Source organism: Nothoprocta perdicaria, unplaced genomic scaffold, assembly GCF_003342845.1.
Source record: "Nothoprocta perdicaria isolate Ctin4 unplaced genomic scaffold, notPer1 scaffold_195, whole genome shotgun sequence".
Taxonomy (NCBI): domain Eukaryota; kingdom Metazoa; phylum Chordata; class Aves; order Tinamiformes; family Tinamidae; genus Nothoprocta; species Nothoprocta perdicaria.
The window spans coordinates 791,373-808,488 of record NW_020455149.1 but is presented as its reverse complement, the minus strand read 5'-3'; the positions used below and the strand labels follow the sequence as shown (position 1 = coordinate 808,488).

The following is a 17,116-nucleotide window of genomic DNA, read 5'->3' as shown; positions in this document are numbered from 1 at the left end:
TACTGTAAAGGGGGCATCCTTGATGCATCCCAGACCACTTTGTGGCAGCTTGTTTTGTACAACATCTCTTGGAAGCTGACTGCTGCGAAAAGGCAAGATGTATCCACATGGAAAACAGACTAGAGGCCTCTCCTATCCCAGCCTTTCTGTGTTTTGTCCTCTGCAACGTGAGCTCTCCACCTGCATTGTCTTAGAATAGACATTGCTTTTATTGCTGCTGCATGTGGAAATCCATGATAAATGGGGATGTAGCATGAATAGCTAGAGCTCAGCTGTTAGGACTTCTTTTAAAAGACTTTTTCCCCCAGACTTGGAACCAACAATGTGAGCATTCCCTCTTCCACAAATGATTCCTCAAGATTCATGGTAGAGCAGTCACATTAAGAATATTTTAAATTCCTTCCTTGGCAATTAATATTTACTTTTTCTGAATACCAGCAGCTGGGAGCTGGTTACTTGATATATTTTGATTTAAAAAGAGAAGGAGAGCGTGAGGTAAGGTAGGATATTGCTGATTACTGCAGCATCCTCTTCTCTATTTGCAGTACTTTGCCTTTACAGTGGTGCCTTTAACTGCTTGGGTAGGTTGTCCCTGGGCAGGTGCTGGTGATCAGAACCCAGGCTGAAAGGTAGTTCCAGTAACCATGAATATCCTGTGGTTCAAAACTGCAGCAGAACTACAGCCAGGAGAGATTGTCACTTTTTCAAATCCAAGCAAGTACTTGCGTGGATTTAGACAAGAGAGCAACAGCTTTGCAGTGGCATTTTATCTCAAATTTGGCTTGAAATGTGTAATCAAGTGCTGAATTACTGATTATCACTTGTATGATTTAGATTTAACAGTAAACCTCAGGAGAAAATGAAAGCTATTTTTTTAATCTGAACAAGGAAGACACTTGAATCACGGGGAAGTCTTCCCACTACAAGTTTAGGCCCAATTAGAGTTAATCAGTCAGCTTTGCTAGTTAGAGTTGAGTCCAACCAAAAGCAGGAAGGGATGTGATGCATTTCATTGAATTCAGGTTCTTATTTTCTAGCATATGGAATAGTTATTCCAATGTATGTTAGAGGTAATGATTGTGTCTTATTACAGACATCTGCCCTCCTATCCAGTATCCTGAAGGACAGAATAAAGTTCTGCCACATTTCCAAGGGAAAGCAGATACTCTACTGTTTTTTCTGTAACGCTGGCTTGCTAACCACTGAAAAAAGGAAGAAAGAGTCAAGTCTTCCTGAACAMGGTGGTGTGCTGCTGCTTCCAAAGCTGCTAGGCAAAAAGCTGGGGCCCTGCTGGGGACACGAGTGGGATCTGGAATAGCASGGCAGAAGGGCTCTTTCACATGGCAGAAGTCTAGATACAAAGTGTGCATCCTACCTCAGATTCTCTCATCAATCACACCTCTTGCTTCTCAGTTAGTTGCTGCCTCCTCTTTCTTTCAAAGCTAAGCGTCTAGTGATAGGGGGAGAAGACACCACCAATGTCTCTGCGAGAGCCTGGGGTGTATTGACTTAACATGAAGTGAACATCTCCAAAGCAGAGGCGTATTAAATGCCTATGAGCCAGGCTTTCAGGTCCTTAACAAAAAATGCCATTTAAGTGGGAATGTTTAATTATGGTTACAATAAACAGATGCCTYGGGCTGGTCCATCATTAAGTTGCGATCCTTCATTTTTATTTATATGATAGTACTTCAAGTTCTTCTAGAAGGGACCTGCTAGCTGAAGCCAGGGTAAGTGTTTTCATGAAGGGAGGACTAGAACTCGAATCCTCTTTCCCATCTTGAGCTTCATACAAAGAAAGTTGCTTGTCTTGATGTCAGAGAGAACTATAGAAGTGAGTCCTTTCCTTAGCCCCATAAACTGTGCATTCAACCTCTATTTATTTTCTGTAGCAAGAAGTTGTATTCCTTACAACTGCAATTCAGATGACTAGAAATAATCAATGTAGGGATTAAAAAGAAGAGAGAGGGGTAAATCTCTCTCTGGTAAATCTCCTTACCGGTAGTTACACCAGCTAACAACCTTCTGAGGGAATGTCTGTTTAAAWGCCTATCATTAATACTTTAAGGGGAAGACAGCATTAACACCCATTCTGGGAAGAGCCCTGGGTTACTTTCAAGAAAGGAATCACACTGCAGCAGGAGCCTGAGTCTATAGGATGGAGTTAAGTCATTTTCTCCTAATAAAGTTGCAGCTGAACCAGAAGTTGGTTCCTACCATCCTTCCCTTGGAGCAGCCTGGCTGAGGTTCAGACAGCTCTCATCAAATATTTGCATCTTGCAGGTATGGGGTTGTTCCCACAGGCACGGGCCTGTGCAGCAGAACTGCTTATTGAAACACAGGTATTTTTAAGATACAATTAAAGCTTACCTTTCTGAAAGGGCTGCTGCCTTTTCTCTCCTGCCTCTTGAGCAAAACCAGCGGTACTTTTATTACAGRAGCATCAGCCTGAGGACAGCTCAGGGGGCGAGACGCGTCACTGACTGGGCAGGAGCCGGGGCTGCAGAGCAGCCTGCCCGGAGTCTCTCTTGCTGCTCGCAGAGCGCAGCCAGCACCTTCTTCAGAGCCACCCAGGGCCCCGTGGGGCACTCGAACCTGCTGCGGAGCAAATCAAAGACAGCACAGGACAGGCTCGGTCACCAGCGTAACTGTTAAAAGGGACCAGCAGGTTTCTGTTCCCCTTAGCCAAGGGACAAGGGCCTGCCCTGCTGGGGCTGTTCCTGTTTCAGGTAATTAATTTCATCCTTCTATTGYCCAGGGAAGGTAGCATTCAGTTGGATTACAGCACGACTCCAAAAAAGCCACCACTTGCTCCCTTTCAAAACATTCTTTCCTCTAGCAGCTCTCCAGCAGAGGATGCTGTTGCAGCAGCATATGGTTCTTTCGCTGCTGCTAGAAATCAATTCACTTACGTCCTTATTTTGACTACAGCAAAGGATCAAGAGATGAGCTTACGCTAGGGAACAACATAGCAGGAGAGCTGGATACAAACAGTGATCTCATTAGGAAAAGAATAAGGATTTTGTTCTCCAATAAGAAAGGGAAAAATCAAGTAAAGCTGTAGATTATATTACGACCAACACAACCTTGTAAAAGTTACCAGTATTTTCTTGCAGCAGTTAAAATGAAGCTCTGCACAAAAGCTCAGAAAAGCAACAAAGCTAATTACAGAATTGGAGCCCAAGGGGATGCTGTAGGTTGCATGARGAATTGTGAAGGCTGTTTACAGCAAAGGAGAAGAGCAATCACAAATACAAATAAGTCATTTGGATGCCCTTTGCTGGATTACTACAGGTATAAAAGAAATACTTACAAAAAAAGGTTCTTTTGGCTTGTTAAAGAATGTTTCCACATGCTACTTCACATAGCTTCAAATCAGAGATGACATTTTCCAATTTGCTTCAATGTAACATACCTAAACTTGATCAAAGGATTATATTTCTACAGTATTGTTAACTGGAACAGCGCTGTTGAATCTGACAAGATGAAAAAAATAATGTTATCTGTAACAAATCTAAATGAGCCACTCAAGGAAGTGTTTTCAGAAGAGCAGAAACTTACAGAAGTTTGAAAATTTCATCTGCTATAGAAGGTTTCTTGTGCAGATTTCGCTGTGTGAGGACAATTATGAGCTCCAACTACATGCATTAGAAAAAAAAATACAGCAGAATTCCATTTTCAGGCATGGAAATATGCAAATTGTAGTCCAGGATACCAGAGGAAGCAGATAGATACTGGAAATTTTTAAATATCCTCTGAAGCTTTATATCACCCATCTCCAACTTGTTCCGTGATAACCAATATAACCAAGATAACCAATCACCTGTTTTAATGTGGCAATTCCAGCATTTTATAATTTCCTTGGCATGATTCTCCCGAAGCACTTTTTTTTATGATCCCAGATTTCCTGTGATTTATACACAGGCAAGGTAGACTCTAACTCCCCYACCACAAGGACACAAGTGTGCTTACATTTTACTTTAATATACAATTGTAATAAAGTAGTAGCATCTGGCACACAGCACTCAGCCTGCAGCGCTGTAAATGGAACACAGACTTTAGGAGGAAGGAAAAGACGCCACTGAGTTAACATTCACCTCTTAAGAGTCTGATTTGCACTTTTAGCCCCTTTGAAACTTGCCAAACCAGCCATTTCCAAGAGAAGTACTCTGTGCATAAAATGGCCAAATGATTCACTAATCTGATGGGGTTAATCAAACCAGTGAGGTTTCACGTGCCCTGAAGAGAACCTGATAAGGCTGGTGAGCAGTGGGCCAGTTCGACTTGCATTCTCATTGAGCTGCCACATGGAGCATCTGTTCTCTCCTTCTGGGATCGCAGAAGAAATGGAGTTTCCGGGGTAATAGCTTCACCTCTACAGGCATAGCTTCATACTCCTCATTGTCAATGCCAAAGGATCCTCCAGTGCCCTGTGTACAAATAACACCACTGATCAGGGTTAAACAGCAATCAGATTATTACTACAATGTTGTAATACTGATGAGGGATTTTCCTAATAGACTGCAGTTGGATATTTTGCTGAGTGTTAACCAAAGTGACCCCCTCTCTGGGCCTTCAAGCCCATTTGGTCTCAACAACATGGAGAGCACCATCCTTCACCACACACAATATATTAAGTCTGCTGCTACCTCACTTAGTTGCTAATTAGTGATAATTAAATGCTCAAGAGTTTTAATGACCCACATTGTTTATCCTGAAAGATTCTTTGCTATTGGAACTATAATTATATCCACTTAGATCTTGGTCTGCCAGCAGTGACACAAGCTAATCTGCAGAAGCACCTGTTAAATAACTCCGATTAAACCCCTGTCACCAACACTTTTGGCATTGTTTTACCATACTGACCTGAAACGTGGGATGCAAAGTAATTCACAGGTCACAAATTATTCAGGAGTAGAATTTTCTTTGGCTTTTCTTTATGTTGATGAAGTCACTAATAATTAAAACCGTTCATCAGAATGGCAGGTTGACTTTATCCAGACAATCCTAGTGCCCGCTTTGCACGCACTTGCCTCCAGGCAGGATGGTGTCACATGGATATTCACATGCTCCAAATGAGCATTAACATCAGCAGAGCATAGACTGGAAGAAGCGGCGTTAAGTCCCAGGTGCCACCGAGTTGTGGCAGTCCACACAGACCAACATATCCTGCTTCTCTGCAAAACTAACAAGCCTCCAGTTCTGTTATCAGGGCTAGGTCAAGAAATCTAAGCTCAGCACCACACGGTGCCATGCACAGGCACCTTGTAGGTCTCAGCTACAGCACAAAGGCTTCATTTTATACCTACAGTCCTTACCCAGCTGCACTTACCCCAGCACTTTGGAATTCACTTGTTTTTCCATAATCCCAAAACTGCTGTGATGCTGACTTGCCACAAATATTAGGATCCTGGCTAATGATGATAGTTTGCGGTTTTTTTATTTGCAGTCACAGATTTTTTCACCTTCTGGCATGTTCCACACCCGCATAAAATAGATCTTTTTTTCATCAAGTGATGTGAGAGTCATTTATCATTTGAAGACAGAAATGATCTATGAGACCGACTGAATCTCCTTGCAAAAGCAGGCCTTCCCCCACTGCTCCTGTAACAACCTCTGTTTCACAAAAGACTAATCTAATCTGCACAGACAGGTCACAGCTTTGGCTTTTTCCTCAGTCTCACCTGCTTGAGTTCTTGAGACAGTTCCCTACAGTGTTTGGAGTCTCGAGGCTTTGTGTCACCCTGCCTCCCCTCCATGAGGCTTCTCATATTTGATACCTCCTTCTTCACAGCTTAATCCCTTCTTGGGTAACAGTTTAAAGGAAGAATTCAGGCTTCAAAATGTAAGGAGAGGTTGTGCATATATGAAGCAGCTGAGTAACAAACCTGCAACAACCATCCCTGCTATATAAAAACACAGTCACTGCTCACTGGCAGAATGAAGCTTCCCCTGTTGTTTTTAGGCCACTTCAGAAATTCCAACATGTTACTTGGTCTGGAGCTGTCTTGCTGTGCTTAGAAACTGTATGTCTCACCAACAGTGTAATCACCTACCAAACCTAGAGCAGAGATTTCTTACTGTATCAGCTGCAGTATCAGCTGGTACCAGGAAGCAAGAGGACAGATTTCCAACTTCCTCAACTTCTCACCTCTGGAAGCTGCAAGATRCACTTGCTGGCTTGGATGCACTGACTCCCTTCAGGGCACAGCTGTGGATCACTCATCTTTTGACTTCTGTTCAAACCAAAAGAGAAGCAAGGTAAGGAGCAGACTCTAACAGAAATAGCYATGTTCAGCACTGAGGTACCATTACGGTTTAATAAATGACTATAGGTTTGAAAAATGTATGTTATGTATACATGAAAATATTTGCCACTTTACTTAATAGACAGTCTTTCCTATGCAGCAGTTGATATACATCAATATTCACAGACAGCCTCCAGGCAATTTCTTCTCCCTGACCATGTTTGAATATGTTTCTATAGCACGTTTTGTGCTCCTCGCTTGCATGTTGAGCKGTACAATTCCTGCAACAGACTGCTATCATCTCCTCAATATCCCACAACCATACATGATTTACCAGCAACCTAGAAACACCCAACAGGAACAATCATCGAAAAAAAATAGAGAGGAAAAAAAAAATCAAATCAATGCCAGTCAGCACAAAGTTTCTTACTTTAAACCTGCAAGTGRGGCTGCAAGTCCAATTCAGTCTTTTTCAAGTCTTTGACTGCTGTTTGGTCACTGGCTCAACAGCAGGTTGCGATTCCCTCTGTCCTCGGGGTCAACACAAGCTCTCCTGCACATGCTGACCTATTTCTGCCTCCCTCCCGAGGGAAAACGCATGGAGCCTTTGGGCTGACCTGCCAYGCAGGGTGCCCCGCGCTCCAGGCAGGAACCCTTTGGTTTGTTCCTTTTCCACACCTGCTCCRTTGGCCTCTGGGGACAGGAGAGAGTCACAATGTCAACACATCACAGCCCCTCAAGCAAGGCAGAATGATTGGGATAGCCCATAGACAAGGATCTCCAGCAATCTGATGGGAAAGGACAGTGAAATTAAATAGTCTTGTACTGCTCAGGGAAAGAAGTCCTAAGAACAAGTTGGAAGAGGTTCCTATATACTGAACATCATGCCCTCAGGAATGCAAGCTCCTCTTCAGATGGCTGSACATCCCAGAGAAAGAAGAAGAGAAGGTTGAAACAGGAGAGGACAACCAAAGCCAAAGAAAGAAACACTAGGCTGCCAAAGGCTTGGGAGGATGGAAGCAATATATAACTGTACTAAGTTTGTTTGCAATCAAGCATGTATATACTATAAGATTGACATGTGAAGGGGTTAAACGCCTTTCCAGTTGCATGAATTATAAATTGCTGATGGCATGAGATGCTGTCAGCTTATACAGTGATGTACAAACAAACAATGAGATTTCCTGCTTAAGACTTGTTTCATACTTAACATATAAGGTCCTACTGATGAGCAAGTTGTTTTTTTCCGTCCATGAAGTTAAATGAGCTTCCACACAGATGCAATTATGGCATAAAGGTGAGCTCGGAGACAACACATAAAACTAAAGATCTGTCACTGGAAAACTCAAGTAGATTTAACTCCACTCAAAGCTATTGCCTCGCTAGTCACTCTTTAATTTTATATAGAGGATAACAAGGATCAAAAATCATTTGTCAAATACAAATGCTCTTTGCTCAAAACATGCCACAATGCAAAACAGAAGACAGAACAGAAGCAAGAGTTTCAAACGATCACTTGATCATGCTCACATGCCGGACTACACAAACACCGGCAACGAGAGAACCTCAGCCCCTACTGCACACAGTTTTCATCTACTTCTCACTGCCAAAAGCAGCCAGGGTGACAGGACGCAGAGCAAGGCTGTACAAACAGTCTGGGACACTTTAGCTGATAACCACGTTCATACCCTGCAGAGACAGCTCTGCACTCTACCAGGGAGAGCCTGGAGCTCGCTAGCGGGATGGGGTTACTGATGCTGCACATCTCCCTCTCTCCTTCCCTCCAGCACTCTGTAACAGGCGCTGCAGCAAAACCAGCTGTTCTCCTGCACCTCCTCTCAAGCATCAGCGCTATCCGAGCCGCAACTGCTCCTGTTCACACCATGTGATCCACAGGCAAGGGGCCCTGTTATCAAACTGGGACGACCTCCTCCTTTCTCGGAAAGGCAGCAGCGTGTGCCCTCCAGCACTGATGTGTCCCCCCTCTCTCAGTGCTGCGTGAGCCTGCGTGGTGGCTCACCTGCCACGGGGTGTGCGGCTCCCTGGGGTGAGCTCTCGGTTCTGATCAGCTCATGTCAGTGCCCTCCTCAGTAGGAAAATCCTCAATATCTGCATCCGTAGGAGATTTTCCTCAGAACCTTTGGTAATCCATGGAGTTCTGGTGCAGGTTACAATCATGCATTAAACAACACAAAAGCTTCTTTACATGCTTTTCCTACTGACAAACACTACTGATGCTGGGCAGTGTCCCAGAATTGGACAGGAGTACGGTCCAATTAGGCTTGATTCAAGCCTAACTGCCAAACRGCTCTTTGTGGTGAAGGGCCCTCTGAAAACCCTGATTCTGCCTTGCAAAACAAGTATATATATATTTTTTTTTATTTTCACTTCTTTCTGTAAAACTAATCAGTCACCCACACTCTCACACCTCCCTCATTCCTTTTTGTCATTATCCACAGACTTTTAGGCGACATTTAATCAAAAGACCTTGTTTCTTTGAACAGCAGCTCAAAGCTTTCGGTGCTGCTTCTAATCAGTTCTAGCCAACAGGGCACATTAACATGGACCAGGGCCTTTTCCTACATGATGCTGTTCTTGCAGTCACAGAACGTGACCTACTACTGGGTGATACGTGTCSCCTCCACATGGAAGCATGTGCATACTCTAATCTCTCTCCCTTAGGTTACATCAGAGCTCCTTATTTCCTTCTTTAAAGCAAAAATCTAGATTCCAAAGCAACTTGCAGTCCACATGGCTGGTGCAACTTAAATGCAGTAACACTCAATCCACCTTKTCTGCATATGCTGGAAGATCCTGTTAAGGCTTGTAGCTATAAAGAACCCACTGCTGCAGGGATTAATTACTAGGGCAACTACAAGCAGTAGGAAAAGCATTCAAATCCCTCCACCTGCTTTCACTAGAGGGAGCCCCAAGACTAGAAAACAAAATCAGAAAATACAAAGGTAAAAYGACAGCAGAGAAGATTTGGACTTTGCAGGAAATCCTGTTCACAATAACAACTGCACTGAAGACACAACGTATTTGCTAGGAGGACTGTAAGGTGGGGATGGAAAAAGCAACTGTGATTTGTGTCTGGTGACTYACTTAAAGTGCAGGAGGAACAGGGACATTACAAGATAGCACTCCAAGCACAAGGAAGGCAACATGCCTTTGCTCTATGTGCTGCTTATTGATACCTGTAACTGCCCTGCTTCACATGCAGGCAGCATTAACATATTTGCTAAAAATCCCTCTTTAAACTCCTCTTCAAAGAAGTTCTTCAAGCTCAGATCTCATTTCTGAGAATGGCTACTGAGCTAAGGGAGCTCTTCACTGAAAAACAGAACCTGTCTTACAGAAAGCTCTAAAATTCCTGGCACCACTGCTAGCTGGAGATATGGTGGGAGAGCAGTGGATGTCCTCTATCTGGACTTCAGCAAAGCTTTTGACACCGTCCCTCACAACATTCTCCCAGGCAAGCTCTAGAGGTGTGGGACAGATGAGTGGATGGTGGATTGAGAACTGGCTGCATGGCAGAGCTCAGAGGGTGGTGATCAGTGGCACTGAGTCTGGTTGGAGACCTGTAGTTAGYGGTGTCCCCCAGGGGTCAGTCCTTGGTCTGGTCCTGTTCAACTTCTTCATTAAGGACCTGGATGAAGGCATGGAGTGCTCCCTCAGCAAGTTTGCTGATGATACCAAACTGGGAGGAATAGCTGATAGCCCTGAGGGCTGTGCTGGCATCCAGAGGGACCTGGACAGACTGGAGGACTGGGTGAGGAGAAACCTCATGAAGTTCAACAAGGGCAAGTGCAGGGTCCTGCAACAGACACCAGCACAGGCTGGCAACTGATGTGCTGGAGAGCAGCCCCACAGAGAGGGACCTGGGTGTCATGGTGGATGACAAGATGACCATGAGGCAGCAGTGTGCCCTGGTGGCCAAGAAGGCCAATGGGATCCTGGGGTGCATTAAGAAGAGCGTCTCCAGCAGGTCAAGGGAGGTGATCGGCCCCCTACACACAGCCCTGGTKAGGCCACATCTGGAGACTGTGTCCAGTTCTGGGCTCCCCAGGACAAGAGGGATGTGGAGCTGCTGGAGAGAGTCCAGCGCAGGGCTATGAGGATGATCAGGGGCCTGGAACATCTGCCCTGTGAGGAAAGGCTGAGGGAGCTGGGCCTGTTCAGCCTGGAGAAGAGAAGGCTGAGGGGGGACCTATAAATACCTCAGTGTCTATAAATACCTCAAGGGAGGCAGTGAGGAGGAGGGGGTGGCCTCTTTTCAGTGGTGGTCACTGACAGGACTAGAGGAAATGGCCACAAACTGAAGCACTAGAAGTTCCATAGGAACTTAGGGAAAAATTTCTTAACAGTGAGGGTGACAGAGCCCTGGAACAGGCTGTGGAGTCTCCTTCTCTGCAGATYTTCAAACCTGTTTGAATGCAGCCCTGTACCACCTGCCTTAGGACCCTCTATGTGCAGGGAGATTGGACRAGGTGATCTCTACAGGTCCCTTCCAACCTTAAGTATGATTCTATGACTAGCACAAACCTCTYGGCTCAGCAATTCTTCTCTCAGTGCAGTGGGTGGCTAAACATGCCTGGCGTATGGCTACTGCCCTGAAAACCCTGGGTTATAATACCGCCATCCAAGTAGCTTCATCAACAGCAGCAGGAGAAAAGATGAAAGGAACAGGAAACTCTTCCTTGCTTCAAGAAAGAGAAAGTTAATGAGAATTTTAAAGTACAGTTTGTAATTCCTATTACTTGTTTACAACTTTGTAGCCTTGTGCTTCTAACTTGGGCAGCAGAGAATCAGAGAAAAGGATAACAAAACCCTCAGAAACAGTTTTCTGACTTGTCCAGAGAATCTGACATCTTTTGGCAGTCTTCCCATACTCACCCTCTGCTTACAAACTGTCCTTTACCAACAGTATCTGCTTCAATGCAAATATTCATGAAGTCTTCAGTACGCTATGGAAAAAGATTTGGAGATCAAACAGTTAACRTTTCAAAATACCACACCCTTAATAATGCAATATGTTCACAAAATGCTCAGTTCTTTGTCCCACAAAAGGAGAAAGATTTTCTCACTATTTCTAGTGAGCTTTTCTTTTTCCTCTTGACTTGAGAGATTCAGGTTATAAATTATAGCTAGTAATGTCTTATTGAAGACTATTCAGTCTCAAAATAATGATTCACACAGCTGACTTCTTGTTACATTTTATACAATTATTAAACAAAACAAAAGTAGATCACTTGGGTTTATCTGTTCACAAAGAGGAATGGGTCTTCCATGATCCCAAGCAACAGTACAATGATGCCACTGTTGGCAACTGAACACTAACGTAAGAATTTTATGTAATACACATTGGAAGTCAAATTGTTCTCAGTAATAGCCTTTTAAATTACTTAGATAGGTTTCTATTTGCWGCATGCCCTTAAACCATCTATACAGTAAAACACTATTTTTTAATTAATTCATTTCTTAGCATTCCTRCCCTGGCAAAAGTCCTAGTACAGATGCAGTCAAAATAACATAAGTAAAACAAAAAATAAAAACCTCACCTATTAGCATAACCTATTTTATTTATTCCTGCCAATCTGGCTGCAGTGACAGCAGCTTCCTGCAGCCACGTAAAAGGCTTGTAGAGCTGCTCAGGTACCACTKCATTAGCATTTTCCACGAGAACTAAAGATGGAAATCCACCCAAAAAGCTTTCACAGCACGGAAACTGGACCAAAACGCAGACATAAACTAGAGTAYTGAATGTGAAGCACTGAATGTGAAGGGTGGTCACGTCAAGAAGGTTCTCATTTCCCATCCCCAACCTCAGGGCAGCTGCTGTCCCTTCTCTAGCACGAGTTCTTTTTAACTATTTGCTCTGGAAGGCAGGAAAGAGAGAAAAAAGGCCATGATGCCAGGCAGACATTCAGGCTCACAGCTTCAATTCAGCACCAGCTGATAAAACAGAATTACAAATGTATCTGATTTCCAAACTCCYGTAGGTCAGAAAGGGAACAAGTGCCTATTTTGATGCTGCTTTTTCCTCCTGGGCAATCCTGAAGTTTCTGTTTGATTAGTGAAACCTTCTTGTTATACATTTCTTCCTGTTGTCACTGCAACCCAGTTTCACAAGGATCTCCAGGGCATTCACACTGTCTCTGAAATTTGCCCACTGCTGGATTCAATCATGGGCCTTGACATGCATTGGGTAATAAGTTTTCTCCGTGTAGACACAAGAACAGGAATTTAGCAAGAAAGAAAAATTGTGTGGCCAGGGAACATTTGTACTYTGCTCTTACTGTCAAATCAAGCTGTCTGTTCTGAGTTGCAATGGAAAGTTCAATGGTGGATATCTTCAATTCTTCCCAGTTGTCTTGGGTTTCCTCTTGGGGGATTTCTGCGAATTCATAAGGGATGATACCAGTAAGTAGAATTTAATTRCACAGACCAACATTTCACTGTTGTGAAGCATGAACATCAATAATTGCCACCAAAATCACTTTAACTCACTGTTACCACTAGCCTGATTTCTCTCAAACTTAAAGAAAAAATGAATTAAAGGGAAAGGGATATTGAAAGCACCAAGGGAAAAAAAATCCTCAGCATTCATACAGTGACAGGAAAAACGATCAAGCATATTATATGGCAGCCCTCTGACTCCTTGTGCCTATGTATTAATTACTCTCCTTAGCTAGTACCACAGAAACATTTGAGAAATAAAAGAAGAGCTGCTACAGGGGGTAAAAAAAATAGGAGAGCTGATGTTTAGGGTACTGCAGAAAAATCTGTTTTCTATAGGAGAAAGTCCTAGAACTCCATTCTTATATACAGGTCACTTAGTCCATGCTCCTATCTAATGCATYCTGCCTAACTAAGAAGGAATGAGAAGGACTAGTTTTGTTGGTATCATACCAGACCACAGAAAATACATATTCCTTCTCCTTTTCCACTCTTCTGCACATGCTGCCTTGCTAAAAAAACAACCCAGGGGTGGTTCATAGCGCATGCAGAAGGAAATTCAGTCCTAGGGTTTCCCTGTAAGGCACTGCAAGAAATTCAATACTTCTGCATGGCTCAAGTTCTGTTGTACTCTGTTTTAAATAACATTCATTGCTTGGTTTCAGCAAAAGCCCTACGCACTGGAAAACAAGGGATCTTCTCCAGTGCGCTAAGACAAGTTTCTATAGAAGATTTAAAGGAACTGGCCCATGTAAGTGTCCTATCACCTACAGAGACTTATACCAATGCCAAGCAATTGCAACCCCATCTTGGGGGATTCTTTGCAAATGAACTTTTGTTGATGAGAAAACAAGCACCAACAGGACTGCAGACCTGGCAGATGTCACCATAACCATCTTGACAAAGTCATAATTAAAAAAAGAAATAAAGAGATGAGAAAAGTAGAAAAAAATTCCTTCTAGTCTATTAGAGGAGTAAAGCCCATCCCTGAGCTTAYGCCAAAATAAACACTCCCTACCTTTTGGGGGAGATGACCAGTACAATGCAAGTCTTCTGTAAAGCCTCACATGAAAAGGTGGTCTGGATCGCTTTTCCTCCGGCTCCTCTGSAGGTCTCTCAGTTGGACCCAGATACATGAGAGCAGCTTGATGTTTCTGAGGCCATTCCTTGAATTTACATACAAGCACACAAAAAGGCAGATAATAGAGGGTCTTTTGTTGAGCACTTATGGGTTCATTTTGTTTAGTCCTTCAGCTTAAWTTTCATGCTGATGCACTACTACTCGGTGCCCTCATGCATTCCCTCCAAGTGCTTGATACTACCGAGATATCACCACTGCCTCAGCCTGCTTTCCAGCACACAGGTCTCCAGATTCACACCATGTGAAAAGACATTTTTGCAGATGGGAAAATATCCACAGTTCCCAACTCTATAAGCTGCTCCTTCTCCACACAGAAATGAGGTACTTTCCCCTCTCTAAGCAGAGGAGGGAGGGTTGATGTATGGAAGAGGCTAGAGGGAAGGAAYAAAATTGGCAAGGTCAACACTAACCCTCAAAGCACAATTGGTTCCTGCATGGCACAAGGCAACCTTGAAGTGCAACAGCACAGCAGGGTCTAGTGCAAACAGGCAAAACCACAGTGCAGCAGTGAAGCCAAGGCAGACCTCTGTACTTCAACAACTCAAACAATCAAGACCTGACCTTATAGTCAGGTGCTTATACACTGMGGTATAAAGAACCAACCCATGGCTCTTAAGGCAAGTCAGGTGAGTTTCATAAGGCATCTGAGAAACAAACATACACAAAGTAACATGTCTTTCTCTGGCATGTTTCAGATTCCAGTGCCAGAAACTGATGGACTGCAGCAAAACTTTAACTCCTCAAACACTTCCAGATGATGACATTGTGGACAAAATTTACTTTCTCTCAGTTTGTTCTTAAACTAATTTCTGAAATGTTTAAAATACAACACTTATGGAAGGAATAAAATGAGTATTTTTAAAATTTGTAAACTAAAACAATCTAGCCCCCATACCCACCGGCTCTGGCGCTCCCTGAGATTAAAGACTCAGTAAATGAAAAGTGAGAAAGGAGCTGGAAAAAAGGGCAAAGAATAGGTTTCTACCTAGAGTACCAGCACACAACTATCATGTCAAATTTGGGAGGGATAAATATATATGTATTTATATATTTATATATTTTTATATATATATTATTCACGGACACATTACCATTTAACTTGCCCTTACAGGAGCTTTCCACAAAATACTGGCCCTGTCACAGGCAGTATTGCTGGAATGAACAATCTCATCTATTCTTGCAGTTCTTGGGTATTTCTCTATTTTTTTTTTTATGAGACTTTTCCATGGATAATCAGGAAAAGTGCGTGAATGAAAATGTGTCACCTTTCAGGTCAGATTTTAAACTTTTTACAATTTTAAGCATGGGAGAATTTTCAAGTGAGATGTAAGCTGTTAATGTTCAAGTTCACTTTACCCCACAGGGAAGCAGGATTATCAACATTCATGAGCAGTCCAATTATTGACACTTCTGCCAGATGAGTAAATCAGAAGGAAAGGTTATCACAAGAAAGATGGYTGAGGAAGGTAACAGAGCACTCTAATGGTTATCTGCAGCACCACCACTGCTCTCTAGTCTCAAAGATGGTCACTGGCTCCCCCTGGTGATCTTGTAGCAACAGATCCTTAGAGTAGAAAAAAAAGATGTTTTTAAAATAATTCTTCCTCCTCTTCATCTCTCAAAGAGCTATATCCTCATCTATGAAGTTCCCCTCTTMTTTTACATTATTATCAGAACCAGTCCCAAACAAACTGTGTCACTTTTTTCAATTATTCTTTACCTTAAATGTACTGAAAAGGTGAGCTGCTTTGGTTTTCAGAGGCCCAAGGTACCAATACCTGAAAAAAAGAACATAAACAGAATTCCTTAGATATCTCGGGATCCACACTGGAATAAGGGGAAATCATACATGAACTGACAGCACACAGATTTCCCACTGAAGTCTGAKCTTTCCTGCAATTTTTCACTCGGTGTTACAACCAGTAAGTTTCTATTCATCACCAGAGGCTTAGCAGTTATGCAGAGCACAAAAATGCAGGATACAATCTTCACTACAGGCAGTCTCACATCTCACAAGCAGAGTTTTATCTAGTTATGTGACATAGCTAGGAATGATTTCAGGATCTGTAGTGGAACAGCTGGCAAGACACAACTCTACACTTTGTGCTGAAGAATGAATTTGGATGAAACAAATGAACAAAAGTCAACAGCATCAGAGAAGGGCAAACAGAGACAGCAAACACTTATGTGCCCCAAAGGATTCTCAGACCTCTCCCTCCAAAAAACCACAATGTTTTTGTTTTGTTTTAACTCCATCAGCATAAAACGCTGCAGAGAATTTAAGCATGCGACTATATTTAGGTGGCCTTGAATTCATTTTGGTCAGGCCTCCACCAAGGAAGGTCAACACMGCATATGAGGTGTCCTCAGTTCAAGGGTGCCAGAGATGCAAGTATATTAGATCTTGCCAACAAAGGCATGCAGCTGTCATGCTGCTCCCATGGAGCCACTGAAGAACCCGTGGCTATAAAATAACCCTCAAAGCCATGAAACTCAGCACCTGCCTCCACTAGGATGGTGCTTAGTGCCAGGCGAGATGGATAAATTTCTAGCACTCTGACTCGCAGCTGAGTTTCYACTGCTGTAGGCCCTTTTTTCTCAGTAAAAGATCAGCTTCACTGGACTACACCACGCATCCCTTTAGCCCAATATCCAGTTCCTGACAGAGTTCCTGAGAGAGCCCTGAAAAGCACAAGAACAGGGCAGGCACATGCAATGCTTCCCCCAGGTGCACTCCCAGTCCCCATCCAGCTGTGGCTGAAGTGCCTCCCRAGCTGGCTGCATTGCTGCGTGTTTGATAAACCTGAAGGACAGAAGAAAGTTTGAACATGTCCACATCACTCCAACAAAATGCTGTCATGCCTGACACCGAGTCCAAAAGATTCCTAGCAAAGGGAACTGCTGCTGGAAGGGAAGGCTGATATGCAGCAAAAACATGGCATGGGAAGGAAGCCTASTGGGAGCGCTGGGAGGCCAGAGGACGCACACCCACACCAGCGACTGAACATGCCCCAGGGACAACTAACCTAACCTATTTGCTCTCCCCCCCACTCCAGATTACCTCTTATCCATCCCTTTCAAATGTCTGCCAGTCACACCTAGGAGATCAGCATCTCTTGCTTTCAGAGAGAGCTCATTCACAAAACAAACACACCTAATTTCCTGGTAGCTGTTTAAGTATCAAGTAAGTGTTAAWTGTGAATGACAAAAGTGCTGAAATGTCTTACAGTCTCACATGTGTAATGCAAGACCTAAGGAGAGAGAACTT

The 17,116-nt window shown here is 43.4% G+C and overlaps 1 protein-coding gene across 4 annotated transcripts in view; it reads right to left on the bottom strand.

Annotated features, from left to right (window-relative positions):
• Positions 1-3,068: 3,068 nt before the first annotated feature.
• AGK (acylglycerol kinase) overlaps positions 3,069-17,116 on the bottom strand; it is a 36,777-nt gene continuing 22,729 nt past the window's right edge. For 2 of the 4 annotated variants that reach the window (XM_026037264.1, XM_026037267.1), the window contains exons 10-15: positions 15,569-15,626; positions 13,726-13,873; positions 12,548-12,645; positions 11,145-11,215; positions 6,152-6,236; positions 3,229-4,430 (exon numbers count right to left, since the gene is read on the bottom strand). In XM_026037264.1, the coding sequence (XP_025893049.1) occupies positions 4,293-4,430; positions 6,152-6,236; positions 11,145-11,215; positions 12,548-12,645; positions 13,726-13,873; positions 15,569-15,626 (598 nt within the window). In that variant the 3' untranslated portion in view covers positions 3,229-4,292. Of the gene's footprint in view, positions 4,431-6,151; positions 6,237-11,144; positions 11,216-12,547; positions 12,646-13,725; positions 13,874-15,568; positions 15,627-17,116 lie in introns of all 4 variants that reach the window. The other 2 variants (XM_026037265.1, XR_003249062.1) reach the window with 2 other exon arrangements.